Here is a 20,492-nt window from a genome sequence, read left to right as displayed (position 1 = left end):
CAATATGATTAGTAAACTACTTCCAAGTCTAGTCAGGAAAAATGAGAGGTGACAATAACTAATACCAGGATTGAAAAGGAGAAGATCACAACAGGATATAATAAACAATTTTATGCCAAAATATTTGAAAGTCTAGATGCAATTGACATATTTCTGAAAAATAAAATATACAGAAATAAAAAATAAAAATATGAATAATTCTATTACTAATAAAGAAATTTGATCTCAGGATTTAAATTTTCCCACAAAGAAAACTCTAGGCACAGAGAGCTTCACTAGTGAATTCTACCAAATACTTAAGAGAGCTATATCACCAATCTTAAAGAATAGAGAAAAAAGGCGAGGGACAGATATAGAGATAGAGAGAAGGAAAGAGAGAACCTCTAACTTGTTGAATAGGGCCAACATAACCTTGATATCAAACCTTAATAAGAAAAGAAAATGAAAAGTCAATCTCAACTGATGAACATAGATGCAAAAACCCACTATTAACATATCTAAATTAGCTGATTTTATTTTGTATGAACATTTTTTGAGTCTAAACAAAACTGTTGTAGTCTTTCCTTAAAGATTCTAAAGAATAACCATAATGTATCTGAATTCAGAGAGTACATTTTTGAGGGTATGTCATTAGAGTTCCACTATGAAAACAGAATACATGTAGATGGCAACCAGAAGGCTCTACGAGCAGCAAAGAATTTGGCATGAGTTAGAAAATCAATCTTTCTCTTTCTCTGCAGCACAGGAGAATATGTGATTGCACATTTACTCCTAGATTCCAAAACAAGTTCCAGATGAATATATAATGATCTTCTGTGTTTATAGCTTGAGGAGAGAATTCTAATCCTTTCTTTTTCATAAATGCAGTATAAAAGAGACATGTAATTTATTTATATCCTGAAACATTCTCTCATTCCATTAATTAAAACTGGAAACAAAATGAGTGGCCACCTTTATCATTTAGCTTTGTTTTTTAAGAATAACTCTTACCAACCAATTCCTTACTTCCCATAATACTTTAGTCAGGATCCTGAACTGTGATCCATATTCATTTGACATTCTGCCAGATGTTAATATTTCTGATATTCATAGGACATGCATTTGAGCAATGTAAAAACCTTTTAGCAATTTATTCCACCTTCATCCCAACCCAGCTAAATGCATTTAGTCTCTGAAATATTATTGTTTCCCTCTAACTGCAAATATTGAAGACAACAAAAGTCAATAGGTAATTAACATTATCAGATATGTTGTCAGTACTTTCCCACATATATGTTTCCCAAGCATTGCTTTTCCCTTATGTCCACTCAAGTTATAATGCTTTTTCTTTCTTTTTTACTGGTTTGAGATCCTCTATCATAAAATAAATACTGTTGTATTGTCTACATAGGTTTGTAAAAATTTGAATATATTTCATATGCCATGTAAGCTTTCTTAGTTTCAGCACCCTAAAGTTTTTTTAAAGTGTACTTATCAGCTTCAAAGTCAAAATAGATATAAGGAAACATCTAATTAACCTATGGGAAAGTACTCATGGAATATATGTTAGATAAAAGCACCCAGAATGCCAAAAACATTCTATAACTCTGTTAACAAATGACATTGCAAAGGGGAAATATACTATATCCTCTATATCCTGACAAAAAAGAAACTACTCTAATTTCAGAAGAACATATTAATACTAATATAACATTGGCATGTTTAAACTACATATAACTTTCATGTGTAATGTTTAATAAGGCCAGTTATAAGTATTTCATGTAGTTTTGATACATTAATATATATTATCTAAAAAATCTGCCAATGCAATCAATTTTAAATGATAAGTAGAACTTTACATCTCAAAGATACCATCTTAGATACCAATCTAAAAAAATTAAATTGCTTGTCAAGAATCTTAATATAAGGCTGGGCATGGTGGCTCACACCTATAATCTTGGCACTTTGAGAAGTTGAGGTAGGAGGATTGCTTGAGGCCAGGAGTTCGAGACCAGCCTGAGCAAGAGTGAGACCCCATCTCTGCAAAAACTAGAAAAATTGGCCAGATATGGCATGTGCCTATAGTCCCAGTTACCCATGAGGTTGAGACAGCAGGATCACTTGAGCCAGGAGTTTGAGATTGCAGTGAGCTATGATGATGGCCACTGCACTCTGGCGCAGGTGACAGTAAGGCCCTATCTCAAAAAAAAAAAAAAAAAAAAAGAATCTTAATAGAACAAATTGATATGAGACACATGATGTCTAGTTGTTGTACAATCAGTGGATCAATTTTGATATCTTGATATTATCAGTAGGAAAAATATAGATAAAAACCATGTCTTTCTGAATATCTTAAACTGACAATTTTTAGTATTACAAACTATGTTAATACACACTGTAAACTAAAATGAAAGAAGAACTTAGAATTTGAACAAAATATAAACACCTATGCATCAACATTACTCTATTCGACTTGGGCACACATTATAATGACTGTTAGATTTCATGCTTTTCAAAAGATTTTCGCTTAATAATATTCAAGCAATAAATTTTTATTTATAGAATTCTGTTGTTATTAAGGCATTCAGTGAAAACTATGACAAGGATTCTTTTCTAAAGAATCAAGATTGGATCAATATGCAATTGAATAGGAAGATGTAAATAATAAATGCCTGTGTGATGACAAATACTCCACCTTTACAGAAGTTATTTTATTCATGTTTTTATAAAACATTCTTTATTTATAAGGAAATATCCAGCCCATAAAAATTATTCACAGGCTAATGGACAATCTAAAAAGCTAAATATCAACAATGATGGAAAAAGATTGTTAAACTGAATAAATGGAATGGCATAATATTCCTGCATATATGTACAGTGTATCTCTGTTATTTCACTTATCATTCATATAAGTTTAAAAATTTTATGGAAAGGGGCATATTTCTCTGTTATTTGCTATATTTTTCCTTTTAAATAGATAATTTTCCTTCTCACTTCCAGATTCATCAGTCTTCCTATTACTTACATTCCCTTTCTAGGCAAAATGTGTTTCTCAAAAAATTCCTGACTCCCAAACTTCATAGCCATTACTCGTATTCTCATCTATTTGTTCCAGAAAGCAATGAAATAAAATAAATAAGTGGTGAATGTTCCTGACAAGAAAAGTGTTCATATATTAAGTGTTCTAATACCTGAAATAGTAATATTGCAGTGCAACAATTTTCTCCCTTAAAATTAACTGGGATTCTATTAAATAGCATTCACTGCAAATTTCACAATGTAATGATGTGTGTCCCTATTAATCCCTTTGCCATCTACAGAACTGGACTCATATTTAGTCTCAGAATACAGCATTGAGGTTTTTCATCCTAGCTCCAGAACCAGAAAATCCTTCTATTATGTTATTTCATTAGTATATGTCATGAGGAAGAAAAAAATCATTGAAACAATATATTTGAAAGTGACCTTTAAACTGTTAGCCACATATACATGTACATCTAAAGTAGAAAAGTAAGTTAAAGTTTTTCTCTTTATGCTGAACAGTGTTACCATCCAATTCATATATGCACATATTTATTTGTTCATTCATTCAGCAAACATTTACTGAGTATATCTTACATATTGGATTCTACTACATCATATGAAAATATTAAGTATGCAAAAGTATAATATATGTAAATTTATTTTATTTGCAGTTAACATCATTATTTGAGGGAGTATAACTTAAAAGCCACTTTTCCCCTTATTGCACAGAATAGTAAAACAAGGAATGCTTCATTGTCCTGCCTTAATTTCTGCATACCTCCTTCTCTTGTATACATGATTCCTATGAGAAGTCAGAAAGTAATAGTGTCGAATAGCCAAAAAAATGTTGTCTGGACTCCATTCAAAAAGTTTTGAGCTGGGCATGATGGTGTCCGCCTGTAGTCCCAGCTACTAGGGAGGCTGAGGCAGGAAGATCCCTTAAATCCAAGAGTTAAAGACCAGCCTGAGCAACATAGTAAGACCCCTTCTCAAAAAAAGTTTTGAAATGCCAAGGGCTATTACAGATGAATTGAAGTATTTGAATCACTTAACTTTTATTTGGTACATTACTCTCAACTATGGTATTTGCTTACTTGGTAAGTATATTTGGCTTCTAAAATCACTGAAAAAATTAAATCCAAGTTGATTTAATTTTTGAATTAACTTTGGTAAGTGTACCTTTGAACACACAAATCGTTCTGACAAAAATTACTCATCTTTCTTCTTTGCCAAATATATTAATAAAAACACAAAATAAAAGCTTGTCAAGTCCTGTGCCCAATAGTATGACCTTTCATCTATCAAATAGATGTTCTGGGACATGCTTATAATTTCTGTGTACTTACAAATTTCTGTGGAGCTATTACCTCTGTTTTAGAGTGTCATTCTCAAAGAAGACAACTTTGCCAAAATGGTATTCATGAAAATATAGGCTAGAGAATATGCTGCATTTTATTAAATGGTATATCATTTAAGATCCAAATCAAATGCTATCTGTATCACAAAGCCTTCTCTGATTCCCTCCTCCCCACCCAAATGTTCTCTCATGTTCTCTCTCTTCCTTCTTTGAACCCTCATTGCAATTTATTTTTACATTTCTTGTGGTTATCATTTTAAAATAACGTATTGTTACGGTTTGAGTAAATGTCTGACCTTTCATAATATTATGTTTATATTATGCAAAGACTCTTACATATTTTTCACTCTTCACTCTAGGTATGAGAATACCTTACACATATCTGTTGCTCAAGCAATATTTTGGCACTTTTTTATTTTTAACTTTAGACCTTTATATTACTTTTATTATTCTTTAATAAGCTCTAATATTTTACCCTTGTTTCTCAAAAACAAACTATAAGTTCCTTGAAGCCTAGAACAATCTTCTAATGCTTTTATACTCCCAGAATTCTTAGCACAGGAGTGTTCGTTTCAATTGACTAACTGTTGCCAAAGGCTCATCTAAGAAACATTTCAGAATACAGGTACAGCTATCGCCAGGTCCAAGGACTCAAATCCCATAAAATTTGCTTACCATGGCATTGACATTTGCATGATCCCCTTTCCTATTCCGAATCTGAATACAGGATATTGGCAAATTCAGTCCTACTCCACTGGCCAGATTTCTCAGGTCGGCAGCATTGTACTCTCTGCACAACAGCAAACTGTTATTATCAGAACCAACTCCCAGAGAGGCCCAGTAGAGGTAAGTTTGAGAAAGTCTTTCAACTGTAGTGACATCGATTGTGGCTGACGTCATGCAAGGATTTGAAGCCATCTTCCTTCCGTACCTCAGATCCTCTGGAGGGTGACAGCAGCTCTGAGAGCAACAACGTGGGCTCTGGCTCAGCTTGATACATATGAAGAAGAGTAAGCAGCCCAGAAATAAAAAAGAAATACAGGCCAGGGCAATTACCAAATACAAGTTCTGGGCAGAAAGCTTCTCTCCTGGTTCCCAGACATCTTCAAAGTCTGGAAGGACCTGAGGGGCAAAGTTGCTCAATAGCACACCCAAAATGACAGAGGAGGAAAGTGGTGGGTCTCCACGGTCCTGAACCACCACCACCACCCTCTGCTTAACTGCATCAGTGGGAAGAACTAAGCGAGCAGTCCGGAGCTCTCCCATATTGGTGGAAATTCTGAAAAGGCTAGAGTCAGAAGCTTGAGAGATGTGGTAAGAAAGCCAGGCATTGGAACCACTGTCTGCATCCTCTGCTACTACTTTTGTGACCAAGTGTCCAGCTCTGGCAGAGCGGGGCACAATTTCCACTGCCACAGAACCATTTCTGGGTAAGGGAAACAAGATGACTGGAGCATTGTCATTCCTATCTACGACAAACAAGTTTACAGTCACTGTTGCACTTCGGGGAGGAATGCCACCATCCCGGGCTTCTACTTGGAAGTGAAACCCCTTGAGCTGCTCAAAATCAAAGGAAGTTTTGGCAGCGATAATCCCACTGAATGATTCTACTGCCACCAAGCTAGAGGCTGGTGGCCCTTCTGAGAAAATATCCAACAGCTCGTAACAGACAAGGCCATTCTTTCCCAGGTCTGGGTCCTGGGCAAACACTCGGCCTAGAGAGGCCCCAGGGCCATTGTTTTCAGCAACAAAAAGTTCCTGTTGCCGTTGAGAAAAGCTTGGTGTATTGTCATTCACATCAGCAAGTGTCACGGTGATTGTCCGTCGGGTGCTAAGTGGGGGCAAGCCACCATCTGAGGCGGTGATCAGAACCTGGTATTCACTGATCTGCTCCCGATCCAGAGGCCCATCAATCAGCAGGCTGTAGTAGTTGTCAAAGGAAACCCTCAGCTGAAAAGGGCCTCCACTGGACATGCCGCAAAGGACCCTACCATTAGAACCGAGGTCCTCATCCTTTACGGTAAAGAGAGCAATCACAGTGCCAGGGGCAGCATCCTCAGGTACTAGGCTGGAGAGACTCAGGAAGTTCAGTTCCGGGGCATGATTGTTCACATCAGTCACCTCCACCAGCAATTTAGCGGTGCTAGCTAGACTGAAGGCGCCTTCATCCCTGGCCTCGATGTATGCCTCCAACAGTGTTTCTGGTGGACCTAACGAAGCAGCTACCCGCACCTCCCCACTTTTAGGGTGCACTTGAAAGCGATGTCGCAGCTCTGCTTGCGTGCTGTTGCTTAAGGAGTACCGGACTTCTCCATTGGAGCCTTCATCTGGATCCGAGGCTTGAACTCGGAATAACACAGTCCCATTGGGTGCAGTCTCTGGAACCTTGGTGTGGTATACGGAGCGCTCAAATACAGGTGCGTTGTCGTTCGTGTCCACCACGATGATGGTGACTTCTGCGTCTCCGGAACGCGCAGGCAGCCCGCCGTCCCGAGCTGTAAGCACCAGCAGGTGGGTGGCGCGCTGCTCGCGATCCAGCACTTTCTCCAACACCAGCTCTGGGTATTGGCTGCCGTCGATCCGCGACCCCATGTCCAGGCGAAAGTGCTGGCTGGGGCTCAGGCTGTAACTTAGCACCCCATTGCTTCCCTCGTCGGCGTCTTGGGCATTAGGGAGAGTAAAGCGGGCTCCGGGCGTCAGGAATTCAGGGATGTGAAGCTCCACGTCCCCAGCAGGAAAGAGGGGTGAGTTGTCATTGGTGTCCAGGACATGAACGCGCATCTTGTGCAGCTCCAGCGGGTCCTCCAGCACTAGGTCATAGGTCAAGACGCAGGCAGCCTTGGTCCCACACAGCCGCTCGCGGTCCACTGGCTCTCTAACCATTAAGCTACCGCTAGCCAGGTCCACCCCGAAGTAGACCTCGCTGTGGCTGGAAAGGAAGCGAAAGTTCCGCAAGGAGAGAGTGGCCGCTGGCAGCTTCAAGTCCGCAGCGACGTTGCCTATGGCTACGCCCCGTTCAGTCTCCTCGGGCACTGAGTACTCGAGTTGTCCCGCAGCAGCGCAGCAGGAAACCCACACACAGAGAACTGCCACCCCCCATCCCACCATCCTCCCTCTCGGCGTCCACTCTCCGCCAACGGTGACCCAGGATCATGCTCCGGACTCCTGGAGAGCACGAGCCGCGGTGAAGAGTAAGTTCTGGCCGGCCGTCAGTGCTGCGGGCTAGAGATTCAGCGACCGCCGACGTTCCGCCTCCGGAGTACTGAAATCACCCGCGGCCGGCCGGCTGGGAGTGGGCTTGCTAGACCCGAGGCTTGGCAGCCGTCTGGGAACGCGGAGCCGGCCCGGTGCGGAGGAGCGCAGCGCCGCCTAGGGGTGCAGAGAGGAGATAAACCGCCGGGCTCGGGAAGCGCCGTCTCCAGTCCCGGTCGGCTGGGATCTCGCCCCCACCTCTGACCGCGGGCGTCGGGCGAGGCCAGGAAGACGCTTGGAGAAACTAACGCATCTCTCCTTAAACAGCGTTTTCTAGGACCACTGAGACTGGCGGCATCTTAACCCGCACGACCTCTGCCTGAAGACTGTTGGTACCCGGGCTGAGCCCGGCTGGGCTCCTCCCGCCGTTTTGAGAGCCGCGCGTCGAGTACCGGGAGCTCTGACCCACTGAGCACCTACGCACCCGCGGGGAGGGCGGAACTCCGGGGCCCGCAGGGCGGAGGCGGAACCGTGAACGTGAACGACCACGCCTTCCAGGCTTAAGGAAACAGGAGCCCCAGAACCAAGTGCTGTGATGCATTTGATGCTGGATTCCCAGCTTCTCTGCCGGGTCGAAGTCCCTCCGGCACCCTGTTACAACCCAGGAGCTGCCAAGAGTGCGGACTCTGGCTTTTCGAAGCAGCAGAGCCAGCAAGCACAAGGCTTACAGGTCTACGCTCCGCATTTTTGCGTGACAGCAGTTTCTCCTTCCCCAAGAGGCCCTACTGGGAGTGCTTTGCAAGCGGCGCTTGACGCTCTGGGTAAAAGAGGTCATAGACCAGTCAATACTAATAACCAGAAACTCACACTTGACAACTCGTCCCCGAAGACGACGAACAAATTTGTTGAGGAGAAAGAAAGTACTGAGCTACTCTCCAGAGTTTGGCCAGGAAACTACTCTCTGTAAATTTACTCTCTGTAAATACTTAGAAAACAGCAGTGAGGCAGGATAAGAACAGGCTAGATGCCCATCCTTTCTCCAACTTCGTTTTTAATTTGGTCTTCTGCACGGAAATTGGGACAGTGATCAGTTTTATGAGAAACAACTCTGAGCCACAACAGATACCTCCAAATTCCACCTAGCACCCTACAACCAGTCACTTTCCCTAAGAGGGAGGCGAGCTGAAAAGAGACTGATTTAATTGACTACTAAACACTAAATTCCTCACTGAAATCTTTCTAATACAGTTGCAATGTTCAAAGGTCCAATAATCAAAATTTGGAAGGCAAAAGCCGAACAAAGATCTAAAATCAAAGCTCCCAGGACACTATATTTTTTGGTCAGAAACCTGCCTAAAAACTATTAATAATTATTGAAAATGGGTGATGGTACATGAAGGTTAATTACACAATTTTCTCAACTTTTGTGTATATTTGAATATTTCTATAATATTTTTAAAGTGGTGGGGAGAGGGGCAGCTCCAGCATTCTCTTCCTAGGACTGAAAGTGGGATTGGTAACTCCAGTGTTCCACTGAGAACCAATTACCTCTACCTCCCCCGAACATCACAAACCCATTCTGTATCTCTTCCATGGAACTAGAAAAGGGAGGCTGCAACAGAAGGCATTATAAGTAGCAAATGCCTCCTGACTAGTTTGCCTTTATGAATTAGGGAACCGAAAGATCATTGACACCAAGTCTCTGATAAAATTAAAACAGAAAACATGTCAACCCATTAGGCAGAGTTACAAATACAGACATCACTAGGAGACATCACTAGGATGTGCAATAGCCCATAAAAATTGAACTTATTCTTCACCAAATTTCAAAACCAAAACAAATTTTCTGCTTGAGTGCCAGAGATTAGGATTCACATTCCCTCATCTTAATTTAATGCTGTTAACCAAGCTAACTGCTTTGGAATGAAAGGTTATTCTTTCCACCTTTCCATTCTCAGTAGATGAAATATAACTAGAGAGTTGTACTTAACTTTTGAAAGGCCCCTTACTTTTAAACCTGTGGTCAAGCCTCCAATTATACCAGGTTTAGGAATTCTGAACTGTATCCAGTGGGGGCAGTATGTGTGGGTGTATTTAGGGCATGAGGAAAAAGGAAAAACTCATAGAGAATAGCATGGAAAATCTTCACAAAAACTCCTCCTCATTCACACACTTCTCAGATTTTTGGCTTCCCCTTTCTCCATTTCTCTATTTAAACTGCTGCTGATATCTACTTTCAAAAGATTTCATTTGTGTCGAGAATAAGTGTGGATAGCACCCACCTAAAGAGATTTGTCTCACTACATGCCTCCCTAACTTTAGGCATAACACTGGGATTTGTGAAAAAGCAATATTTAAAAGAGAAGAATATCCCAAAGATGAAGAAGGCTAAAGGTTTTGCCTTTTGGATAAAATGACCAGATGAACGTTAAAATTATAAATTAGCAAAACTTATCTTTTAGCAGCACCTTTCACTGCTAATATTTCATTTTATAATTTTATGAAATTTTCCATAGTTTCTCCTATTCATGTATTTCAAAGCTTTTAATTAAGCACAAGTATAACTTTAAGTGAACTGCATGCAAAACATTGTCCTAATTTCTGCTTAGGCTCTATTGCCAAGACTATTACTATAAAGTCCTCCCGGTAAACTTACCCTTAAGCTATAAATTCCAAAGATTTCTAGCCATATTGCATAAGATATTATTGGAGATCTCAAGGCCAAACAAGAAAATAGTAAACCTGATACCCACCAAAGAGTCTGTCGACAAAAGGATATTATACTTTAAACATGAATTTCTTAGTGCTTAAGATTATTTTCTGGGAGCATATTAGGTACTTATGAAATCTATTAATAAATTAACAGATAAGACACCACAGATGTATATCCAAAGGAATGAAATCAGTATGTCAAAGAGATATCTGCACTCTCACATTCACTGCAGTATTATTCAAAAGCTAAGAAATAGGATCAACCTAAGTATCCATCAGTTGGATGAATAGATAAAGAAAATGTGGCATATAAACACAGTGGAATACTAATCAGCCTTAAGGAAGAATGAGAGTGAGTGGCAATGAAATTGTGAAAGGTGTTTTCCACAGCTTGTTAAGAACTGAATATTTTTCCTTGCAAGAAGTGGTCCAAAGCTGAGAAGTGTTACTCCATTGGTGCAAGGTCTGGTGAATATGGTGATGACAGAGAGTTTCCAAATCTACCCTCTGTAGTTTGAGCATTGTTGTCTGTGCAACATGTGGTCAAGTATTATCTTGTAAGAGGATCAGCCTGCCTCTATTGAGCAATCTTGGCTGCTTAATGACAAGAATACCCATCATTTTGTCCAACTGGTTGCAGTAGACATACCCTGTAATCAACTGACCAGATTTCATGAAGTGAATAGTAACAGTGCTGGACCACCAAACAGACACCATTAGCTTTTTTTGATTAATATTCAGTTTTGGACTGTGTTTCAGCACTCCATCTTTATCCAATCATTGTGCTGAACACTTGCAATTGTCAAAAAGAATCCATTTTTCATTACATGTAACAATACAGTGTAGAAATGGTTCACCTTTATGTTGTTATAGCAAAGAAAGGCAAGCTTTGAGACAGTTTCTCAGCTGATGCTTATTTAATTCATGTGGTACCCATTTATCCAGCTTCTTTACCTTGACTATTTGTTTCAAATGGTCCAATATTATTGAAATAGTAACGTTAAACCTTCTTGGTAATTCATGGGTAGGTTGAGATGGATATGCTTCTACTACAGCTTTCAGTTCATCATTATCCACCTTAGTCTCAGGTTGCCCACATGGCTCATTCTCAAGATTAAAATCACCAAAAGGAAACTTCTCAAACCATTGATGTACTGTACATTCATTAGCCACATCCTTCTCAAACACTTCATTGATATTTTGAGCTTCTGCACTGCACTGGTTCCATGACAGTACTCATATTTGAAAATAACATGACTTTTGTACTTATCCATGGTTTCACAAAAATTGCTCTAAAAATTTTTTGAAAGATAATCACAAGCCAAAATGTGCATTTGGAAGACTGAGGATGTATCTTTGCAATAAAAATAAAACAAGAAGTGTTAAAGTGAAATGTCAGAGATATCAACTGTCAAACTTAGTACTTAAGTAAATCAGACATTTCATACTTAATATCTAAAATAATAGCTAGAGATCCTGAAAAAGACACACATTCACAAGGCAAAGCTGCCTTCTGGCCACTTCTGATCTGGGTTTTTTATCTGTAAGAGGTGGAAATCATGATGGTCTGAGGGATTTAAGGTATCAGACTCAAGACAAAGGGGGAATTCTTAAAACAGGAAGAGAAAAGTGTCAAGTCACAGGGAGTCCCCATGAGATGAACAGACTTCTCAGCAGCAACCTTACAGGCCAGGAGAGAATGGGATGATATATTTAAAGTGTCAAAGTTAAAAAAAAAAAAAAATCAGCCAAGAATACTATACCCAGCAAAGCTATCCTTCAGCAATGAAAGAGAAATAGTCTTTCTCAGACAAGAAAAACTGAGGGAATTCATCATCACTAGACTGGCCCTATAAGAAATGCTTAAGGAAGCCCTTAAGAAAAGCTAAAAGATGATATCTACCATCATGAAAACACAAAAAAGTATAAAACTCACTGATAGAGCAGATACAGAAAGGAGAAAGATATAAAAAATTATCACTACAAAAAGAGGAAGAAACGAACAAAGGATATACAAAAAAATCAGAAAACAATTAACAAAATGACAAGAGTAATTCCACATCTACCAATAACAACCTTGAATGCAAATAGTATAAATTCCCCAATTAAAAGTTATAAACTGGCTGAATGGATGTTAAAAATAAAAACAAGACCCAAGTATATGCTGCCTACAAGAAGCTCACTTCACCTGTAAAGACATATATAGACTGAAAGTGAAGAAATGGAAAAAATGTTCCACATAAATGGAGGCCAAAAGCATATACAAAAGCAGTGCTAAGAGGGAAGTTAATAGAAATAAACACCCACATCAAAAAAGTAGAAAGATTTCAAAACCACCTAAGAATGCACCTCAAGGAACTAGAAAAGCAAGAACAAATCGAACCCAAAATTAGTAGAAAGAAAGAACGAGTAGAGCAGAACTAAATGAAATAGAGACTATAAACAAAATACAAAGTATCAATGAAACAAAAAGTTGGGTTTTTGAAAATATAAACCAAATCAATAAACCACTAGCTAGAGTAATTAAAAAAAGACTCAAATAAATAAAATCACATACAAAAAGGGAGCTATTACAACTAATACCACAAAAATACAAAAGATCACTATAAACTATTGTGAACAACTATACACTAAAAAATTGGGAAGCTTCAAGGAAATGCATAAATGCCTAAATACATATAACTTACCAAGATTCAACCAAGAAGAAATAGAAAACCTAAACAGACAAATCATGAGTAATGAGATTTAATCAGTATTAAAAAACCTCTCAAAAAAGAAAAATCCAGGACTGGATGGCTTTACTGCTGAATGCTATCAAACATTTAAAGATGAGCCAACACCAATTCTTCTCAAACTATTCCAGAAATTGAAGGGGATAAAAATTCTCCGTAACTCATTCTATAAGGCCAGCATTACCCTGATACCAAAACTAGACAAGAATGCAACAAAACAAGAAAACTATAGGCCAATAATCATAGATGCAAAAATCTTCAACAAAATGCTAGTAAACTGAATCTAAGAACACATCAAAAAGATAATACACCATGACTAAGTGGGATTTATCCCAGGGATGCAAGGATGGTTCAACACATGCAAGTCAATGTGTGATATATCACATCAATAGAATGAAGGGAAAAAACAATATGATCATCTCAATAGATGCAGAAAAAGCATTTTATAAAATCCAATATCCCTTCATGACAAAAAAAAACTCTCAACAAATTAGACATATAATGAACATACCTCAACATAATCAAAGCCATTTATGACACACCCACAGCTAACATCATACTGAATGGGGAAAAGCTGAAGCCTTTTCTCAAAGAACTGGAACAAGACATGGATGTCCACTTTTGCCACTCTTATTCAACATAGTACTAGAAGTCATAGACAGAGAAATTAAGCAAGAGAAAAAAAGAAAAGGCATTCAAATTTGAAAAAAAGGAAGTAAAATTGTCCCTCTTTGCAGGCAATATGATTTTATATATAGAAAAACTTAAAGACTCCACCAAAAATCTCTTAGAACCGACATATGAATTCAGTAAAGTTGCACAACATTCAGATCAACATTCAAAAACCAGTAGCATTTCTATATACTAATAATGAATTAGTATATGAATTGAATTAGTATGTATCCTATAAAGATATATAATTATTATGTACCCATCATAAGTAAAAATAAAAAGTTTAAAATAAAAAATTGCAGAAGAAAAATTTTACACCTACCTCAAAAGATGCAGACAAAACATTTGATAACATTCAACCTCAATTCTAATTTTTAAAAATTCATATTAAACAATAACAGTAGGGAATATTTATAATAAAATTTAACTGCAAAAATCAGTTGGAAATGAAATTTTTAAGGCATCATACTTTTAAATATCTTGTATCTGGATATAAATCTAACAAAGTATTTGAAAGACTGCTATGGAGAAAATTATGACACTGTGTAGAGAAACATTGGAGGAAACATTGGAGAGGACCTAAATGAAAAGAAATATATGGTATGTTCATAAATTAGAAGATGCCTGTTTTAAAGATGTCAGTTCCCCAAAAAGTGATCTATAAATTAAATGCAATCCCAATAAAAATTCCACTAGAATTTTTTTGAGAAAATTTAAAAGTTGAATCTAAAATTCAAATGAAATTATAAAGGCCAAAAAATGCCAAGTCTTGGATCAGATCAAAGTGAAAGGATTTTACTACCAGATATCAAGTCTTAACTTAAAGCTATAGTAATTAAAACTATATGGTACTTGTGGTGCCGCAGTAAGATAAAAAGACTAGTAAAACAGAAGAGACCACCCAGAAATATTCCTACATAAATATGAACACTATAAATATGACCAAAGTGACACTAAAATCAGTAAAGACAAATTTTTCCAAAAATGGTGCTGGGGCAATATTTATCTATGTATATGGGAAAAATAAAACTAGACATCTCCCTCATAAAGTATATAAAAATCAATTGTAGAAAGACTAGAGAAAAAATATAAAGACAAAAATCATAAAGCTTCTAGAATGTAGTATAGGAAAAAAGTTATCATCAGCTTAGAGATGTATTTTTAAAACAAAAAGTAAAAAAAAAAACACCAATCAAAAAATTTTAAATATATACATAAATTAAACTACAATCAAATTAAGAATTCTGGTCATCAAAATAGACCACAAAGAGGGAGAAAGAAATCCACATGATGGGAGAATTATATTTGTAATACCTGAATATATTATTGGCAAAGAATTTGATCCAGAAATTTTAAAATAAAGCCCTAATAATCAGTAAGAAAAAGAGATCATAATATACAAATGATCAAAAATTTTAACAGGCATCTCATAAAAGATGTCCAAGTGACTACTAAACATATGAAAAGATGTTCAACCTCATAAGAAAAATGCAAATTAAAACCACAACGAGATGCTGTCACACATCCACCAAATTTAAAGACCCAACTAAAAAAATTATTGGAGAAAAGTAGAGCAACATAAATTTTAATATGCTATAGATAGAAGTGAAAAATTTTAAATTACTGTAGAAGACTTTAATATCATCTAGAGGAATGTATGCCATGTGCACCAGGAGATATATAAAAGAAAGATTGTTCATAAAACCAAAAATCAAAAATAGCCAAGATGTCAAACAATTATTCTAAATAAACATGATATATTCATTCAATTAGCTATTTTAGAAGAATGAAAAATGAATAAATAATAGCTATACACCACATGAAAAAAATCTTATAATATTGGGTGAAATAACAAGCCACAAGAGAATATATAATTTAAAATCCTATTTATACTAAGTTCAATAATAAACTATCTGGTCTAAAGAAATGATTAAAGTCAAGCAAGTGGGCCGGGCGCGGTGGCTCACGCCTGTAATCCTAGCACTCTGGGAGGCCGAGGTGGGCGGATCGTTTGAGCTCAGGAGTTCGAGACCAGCCTGAGCAAGAGCAAGACCCCATCTCTACTAAAAATAGAAAGAAATTATATGGACAGCTAAAAATATATATAGAAAAAATAAGCCGGGCATGGTGGCGCATGCCTGTAGTCCCAGCTACTCGGGAGGCTGAGACAGGAGGATCGCTTGAGCTCAGGAGTTTGAGGTTGCTGTGAGCTAGGCTGACGCCACGGCACTCACTCTAGCCTGGGCAACAGAGTGAGACTCTGTCTCAAAAAAAAAAAAAAATAAAAAAAAAAATAAAGTCAAGCAAGTGGTTACCTTTGGGAAGCTGGAAGGGTTATGATAAAGAAGAAACCTACAGAAGGGTTCGGGGGCACCAGAAATGTTCCAGTTCTTTGAGGTTACAGCATGTTTGACTTATAAATATTTGTTAAACTATACATATGTGTTTAGTTACTTTTCAGTAAGTATATTTCACAATCAAAATGTTAAAATACAGAGGCAACTGGGAAAAGGAGGTGCACGTTACTGGAAACAAAATTACACTAAAACCTTCAAATTAAAAGGGGAAATGTATTAAATATTAATTTGATCAAATAATCAAAACCAGAGAGGTAAAAGGAGCAACAATATAAAATAACTAATAAACACTGAGTTAAGCGGAAGATACATAATCATGTATATCACGCATTGTACTATGCTTGAATGATCTACATTCTACATTAGAAGACAGGCATTATCATATTAAGTAAAAGAGTAAAATCCATCGATCTATTTTTATAAGAAATGTACTTAAAGTAATGAATAAAGGTTGAAAATACAGGAATGGTCAAACAGATATCAAACAAATTCAAATTTCAAAGTAGGAAGTTTGTCCATATTAATAATAAGCTATATAGAATTTAAAGTTAAAAGAAACAAACAAAACAGAGAGATATTATGCAATGATATAAGATAATGTATAAACTTCTGTTTTGTCCTCCCATGATAAACAGTGAGAAAACTGCATGAGATATAAAGGACTATTTTCAGACAATAGGTAAGGAAGGATTATGATCCCTCAAAAGAAGGAAAACAAATGAGATGAATCCTAAGATTATTTCCGTCAAACTGTCTGGAGGCAATTTCTAGAATGCAGTATAGGGAAAGGGGAAACAAACAAAGCCCAGTGTCCTCACTGCATTGAGGAGGCAGAGATTAAAGTTCAGAAAGACCCGAGTAAATAGAATTTGCAGAGAAGAATACAGAAGGAATTGCACAGAGAGAAAGAGTTTTGGAGATCCTCAGAGGGGTCATCTCCAATCTTTGGTTGAATACTAATATGCACATGCACTGGATAAAACTCCACAATGCCAGGGGAAAAAACTATTGAAAAGGAGTAGGCAGAAAAAGTCCTAGAGCTCACAAAGGGCTTAGAATATTTCACATTTCTACAAGTCAGAGAAGAGAGACCTGTCAATATGAGCATTAGGTAGTGTCCTCAGGAGAATGTCACTTTAATCAAGGACCAAATTAGTTTTATACTAAAAGCTGCTCTGGATGTGCACTAATAAATCTTGAAATCAAGCCTTGAAAGGAATAAACTGATCCCAAGCAACTTAACTTCATGTCAGAACTGAGTTTAAGACTCTTAAAAGCAGAGTTTCTCAACAGCAGAACCATTGAGCCGGGAAATTCTTTGTTGTAGGGGGCTGTACTGTCCATTGTATGATGTTTTAGCAGCATCCCTGGCCTCCATCATTAGATGCCAGTAGCAATACCCCAGTTGTAAAAAAAAAAAAAAAATGTATTCAGGCATTGCCAAATTATCCCTTGGGGGGCAAAACTGTCCCTGATTGGGAACCACTGCTTTAAAGGAATACACACACCCACATACACACACACACACAAAGAAAAATCAATCAAAAGAAGCAAACCAAGTAATGACAAAGATGTTAAAATTAGCAGACAAGAATGTTAACAAAAGCTATCCAAAATGAGGCACAGAGAGAGAAAAGACAGACAAAAATAAACAAGCTTCAGTGACCTGTGGGACGATATTAAACAGTCTAACATATGTGTAATTGGAGTCTCAGAAAGGATGGAAAGGAAGAAAAAAATATTTAAAGTAAAATGGCTGAAGTTTCCCCAAATTTGTTGAAAATGAAAACTCCACATATCCAAATATATCAACCAACCCTAAACAGACTAACATAAAGAAAATCAGACTAAAGCACATCATAATCAATTTGCAAAAATCAGTGATTAAAAAATTTTAACAGGGGCCGGGCGTGGTGGCTCACGCCTGTAATCCTAGCACTCTGGGAGGCCGAGGCGGGTGGATCGTTTGAGCTCAGGAGTTCAAGACCAGCCTGAGCAAGAGCGAGACCCCGTCTCTACTAAAAATAGAAAGAAATTATATGGACAACTAAAAATATATACAGAAAAAATTAGCCGGGCATGGTGGCACATGCCTGTAGTCCCAGCTACTCGGGAGGCTGAGGCAGGAGGATCGCTTGAGCCCAGGAGTTTGAGGTTGCTGTGAGCGAGGCTGATGCCACGGCACTCTAGCCTGGGCAACAGAGTGAGACGCTGTCTCAAAAAAAAAAAAAAATTTTAACAGCAACTGTAAAGAAGGCAGATGAGAAGAATACGCATGTACAAGAAGAGCACAGATCTTCTCATCAGAAACTACGTAAGCCATAAGACAATGAAATTATACCTGTAAAAACTGTCAACTATACCTAGCAAAAATATTTTTTTTTGAAAATTAAAATGAAACAAATATTTTTCTCAGATAAACAAAAGCTGAGTGAATTTTTTGCCAGAACACATGCAGTATAAAAACTATTAAAGAAATTCTTCAGGCAAAATAAAAATGACAACAAATGGAAATTTGAATTTACACAAAAGAATGAACTTCATTGTTAAAAGCCTAATGTGTATAATGTGCCTAGCACACAGAGAATACTCAATAATATTAAATGAATTTAATTAATGAATAGTCAATATAGGAGTTGGGAAGACCTTTCTAACTAAACCTGTAGGCCTTAAAACCATAAAAGAAAAACAGACATTTAAAAACACCTGTATATTTCAAAATATACTATAAATAAATCAATAAGAATGATATAGGAGAAAAAGATATTCGTGATACAGATGGCAGATAAACAGTTAATATCTATATCATAGAAAGAATTTTCCAAAATTAAAAAATAACTTTTCAATAGAAAAATGGAACAATAATTTAATTGATAAATCAAAGAAAATCAAGTCCAAATCAACAAAATACATATGAAAATATGTTCAAATTCATTAATGATATATGGGAATTTAAAATTAAAGTAACAATGAGATACCATTTTATAGAGATCACATTGGCAAAAAGTAAAACCTCTATTGCTTCTGGAGATAAAATGGAAAGAGTGTTCAAAATTGGTTGGTGGCAATCTAAAGTACTAAAATTCTGGGAAGGCAATCTAGCAATATATTTTTAAATTAAAAGTATTAATACTTTTTGATGCATGGATTCCACATCTGAGGATCAATTTCATAGAAATAAAAACACCAATATTTTAGGAAATAAGTAAAATGATAGTACAGCATTGTTTATGGAGATAAAAGAACATTCGAAACAAAGTGTCCATCAATAGTTGAATAACTGAATATATAATGGTACATCGGCACCACAGAATACTATGCAGCTATTAAAAGTATCGGATTTGCAGGGGTTTCCAAAGGGTGTTGGTGACTGAGAAATTTAAACTGCATGATATATGTTAAACTTTGGAAGAGAAACAATAACCAAAAAAAACCTAGTAGGTGTATGTATGTATATGAGTAACTATCTGAATACAAATAAAAATGTGAAAGGAAAATCACAAGGTATTTCACATGAGATACAAGAGAGGGGAATGCTGATGTGCCTACAGTACAAAAAAGAAGGAACCAACCAAAAACGTTTTTTGTTGCTTTGGTTTTTTGTTTGATTGATTGTTTGTTTTCGATACAGGGTCTTGCTCTGTCTCCTTGGCTAGAGTGCAGTGGCCTCATCATGGCTCACTGCAACCTCAAACACCTGGGCTCAAGTGATCCTCCTGTCTGGGACTACAGGCTTGCACCACCATGCCCAGCTAATTTTTCTGGGGTTTTTTTGTGTGTGTGGAGATGGGATATTGCTATGTTGCTCAGGCTGGTCTTGAACTCCAGACATCAAGCAATCCTCCCGCCTAGGCCTCCCAAAGTCCTAGGATTACAGGCATGAACACTGTACACTATGCACTGTAAAAAAGGCATTTATGTGAAAAATTATGAAGTTCTTTATTTTTTTTTTTTTTTTTGAGACAGAGTCTCACTTTGTTGCCCAGGCTAGAGTGAGTGCCATGGCGTCAGCCTAGCTCACAGCAACCTCAAACTCCTGGGCTCAAGCGATCCTCCTGCCTCAGCCTCCCGAGTAGCTGGGACTACAGGCATGCGCCACCATGCCCGGCTAATTTTTCTATATATATATTTTTAGTTGTCCATATAATTTCTTTCTATTTTTGGTAGAGACGGGGTCTCGCTCGTGCTCAGGCTGGTCTCGAACTCCTGACCTTGAGCGATCCACCCGCCTCGGCCTCCCAGAGTGCTAGGATTACAGGCGTGAGCCACCGCGCCCGGCCATGAAGTTCTTTAAAACAATATATCCATTGTCTTTCTCCACTAGTGGAGACTGAGGCATTCCTCTCTCTGGAATGTATTCTTGCTTTGTATATCTCCCTTTCTTCCACAATAAAAAGTGTTTTCATGGACAAAAAATATATATCTAATTGTGGGCATGTGTATAAATTAAATAAAAAGATTTTAAAA

At 37.4% G+C, this 20,492-nt stretch overlaps 1 protein-coding gene across 7 annotated transcripts in view; it reads right to left on the bottom strand.

Moving 5' to 3' along the window:
* Window positions 1-20,492, bottom strand: part of LOC138392910 (protocadherin alpha-C2) — a 123,376-nt gene that overhangs the window by 58,226 nt on the left and 44,658 nt on the right. Inside the window, exon 2 of one of the 7 annotated variants that reach the window (XM_069483761.1) lies at window positions 10,141-10,146. The exons of 4 other annotated variants lie outside the window; for them this stretch is intronic. In XM_069483761.1, coding sequence (XP_069339862.1) covers window positions 10,141-10,146 — 6 coding nt within the window. Of the gene's footprint in view, window positions 1-5,035; window positions 8,047-10,140; window positions 10,147-19,194; window positions 19,265-20,492 lie in introns of those variants that run through there. 2 more of the 7 variants (XM_069483757.1, XM_069483762.1) reach the window with 2 other exon arrangements.

The sequence above is a fragment of the Eulemur rufifrons genome, chromosome 10, assembly GCF_041146395.1.
Source record: "Eulemur rufifrons isolate Redbay chromosome 10, OSU_ERuf_1, whole genome shotgun sequence".
Classification (NCBI taxonomy): Eukaryota; Metazoa; Chordata; class Mammalia; order Primates; family Lemuridae; genus Eulemur; species Eulemur rufifrons.
Note: the sequence above shows the minus strand (reverse complement) of the source record. Positions and strands in the feature narration are given on the sequence as shown.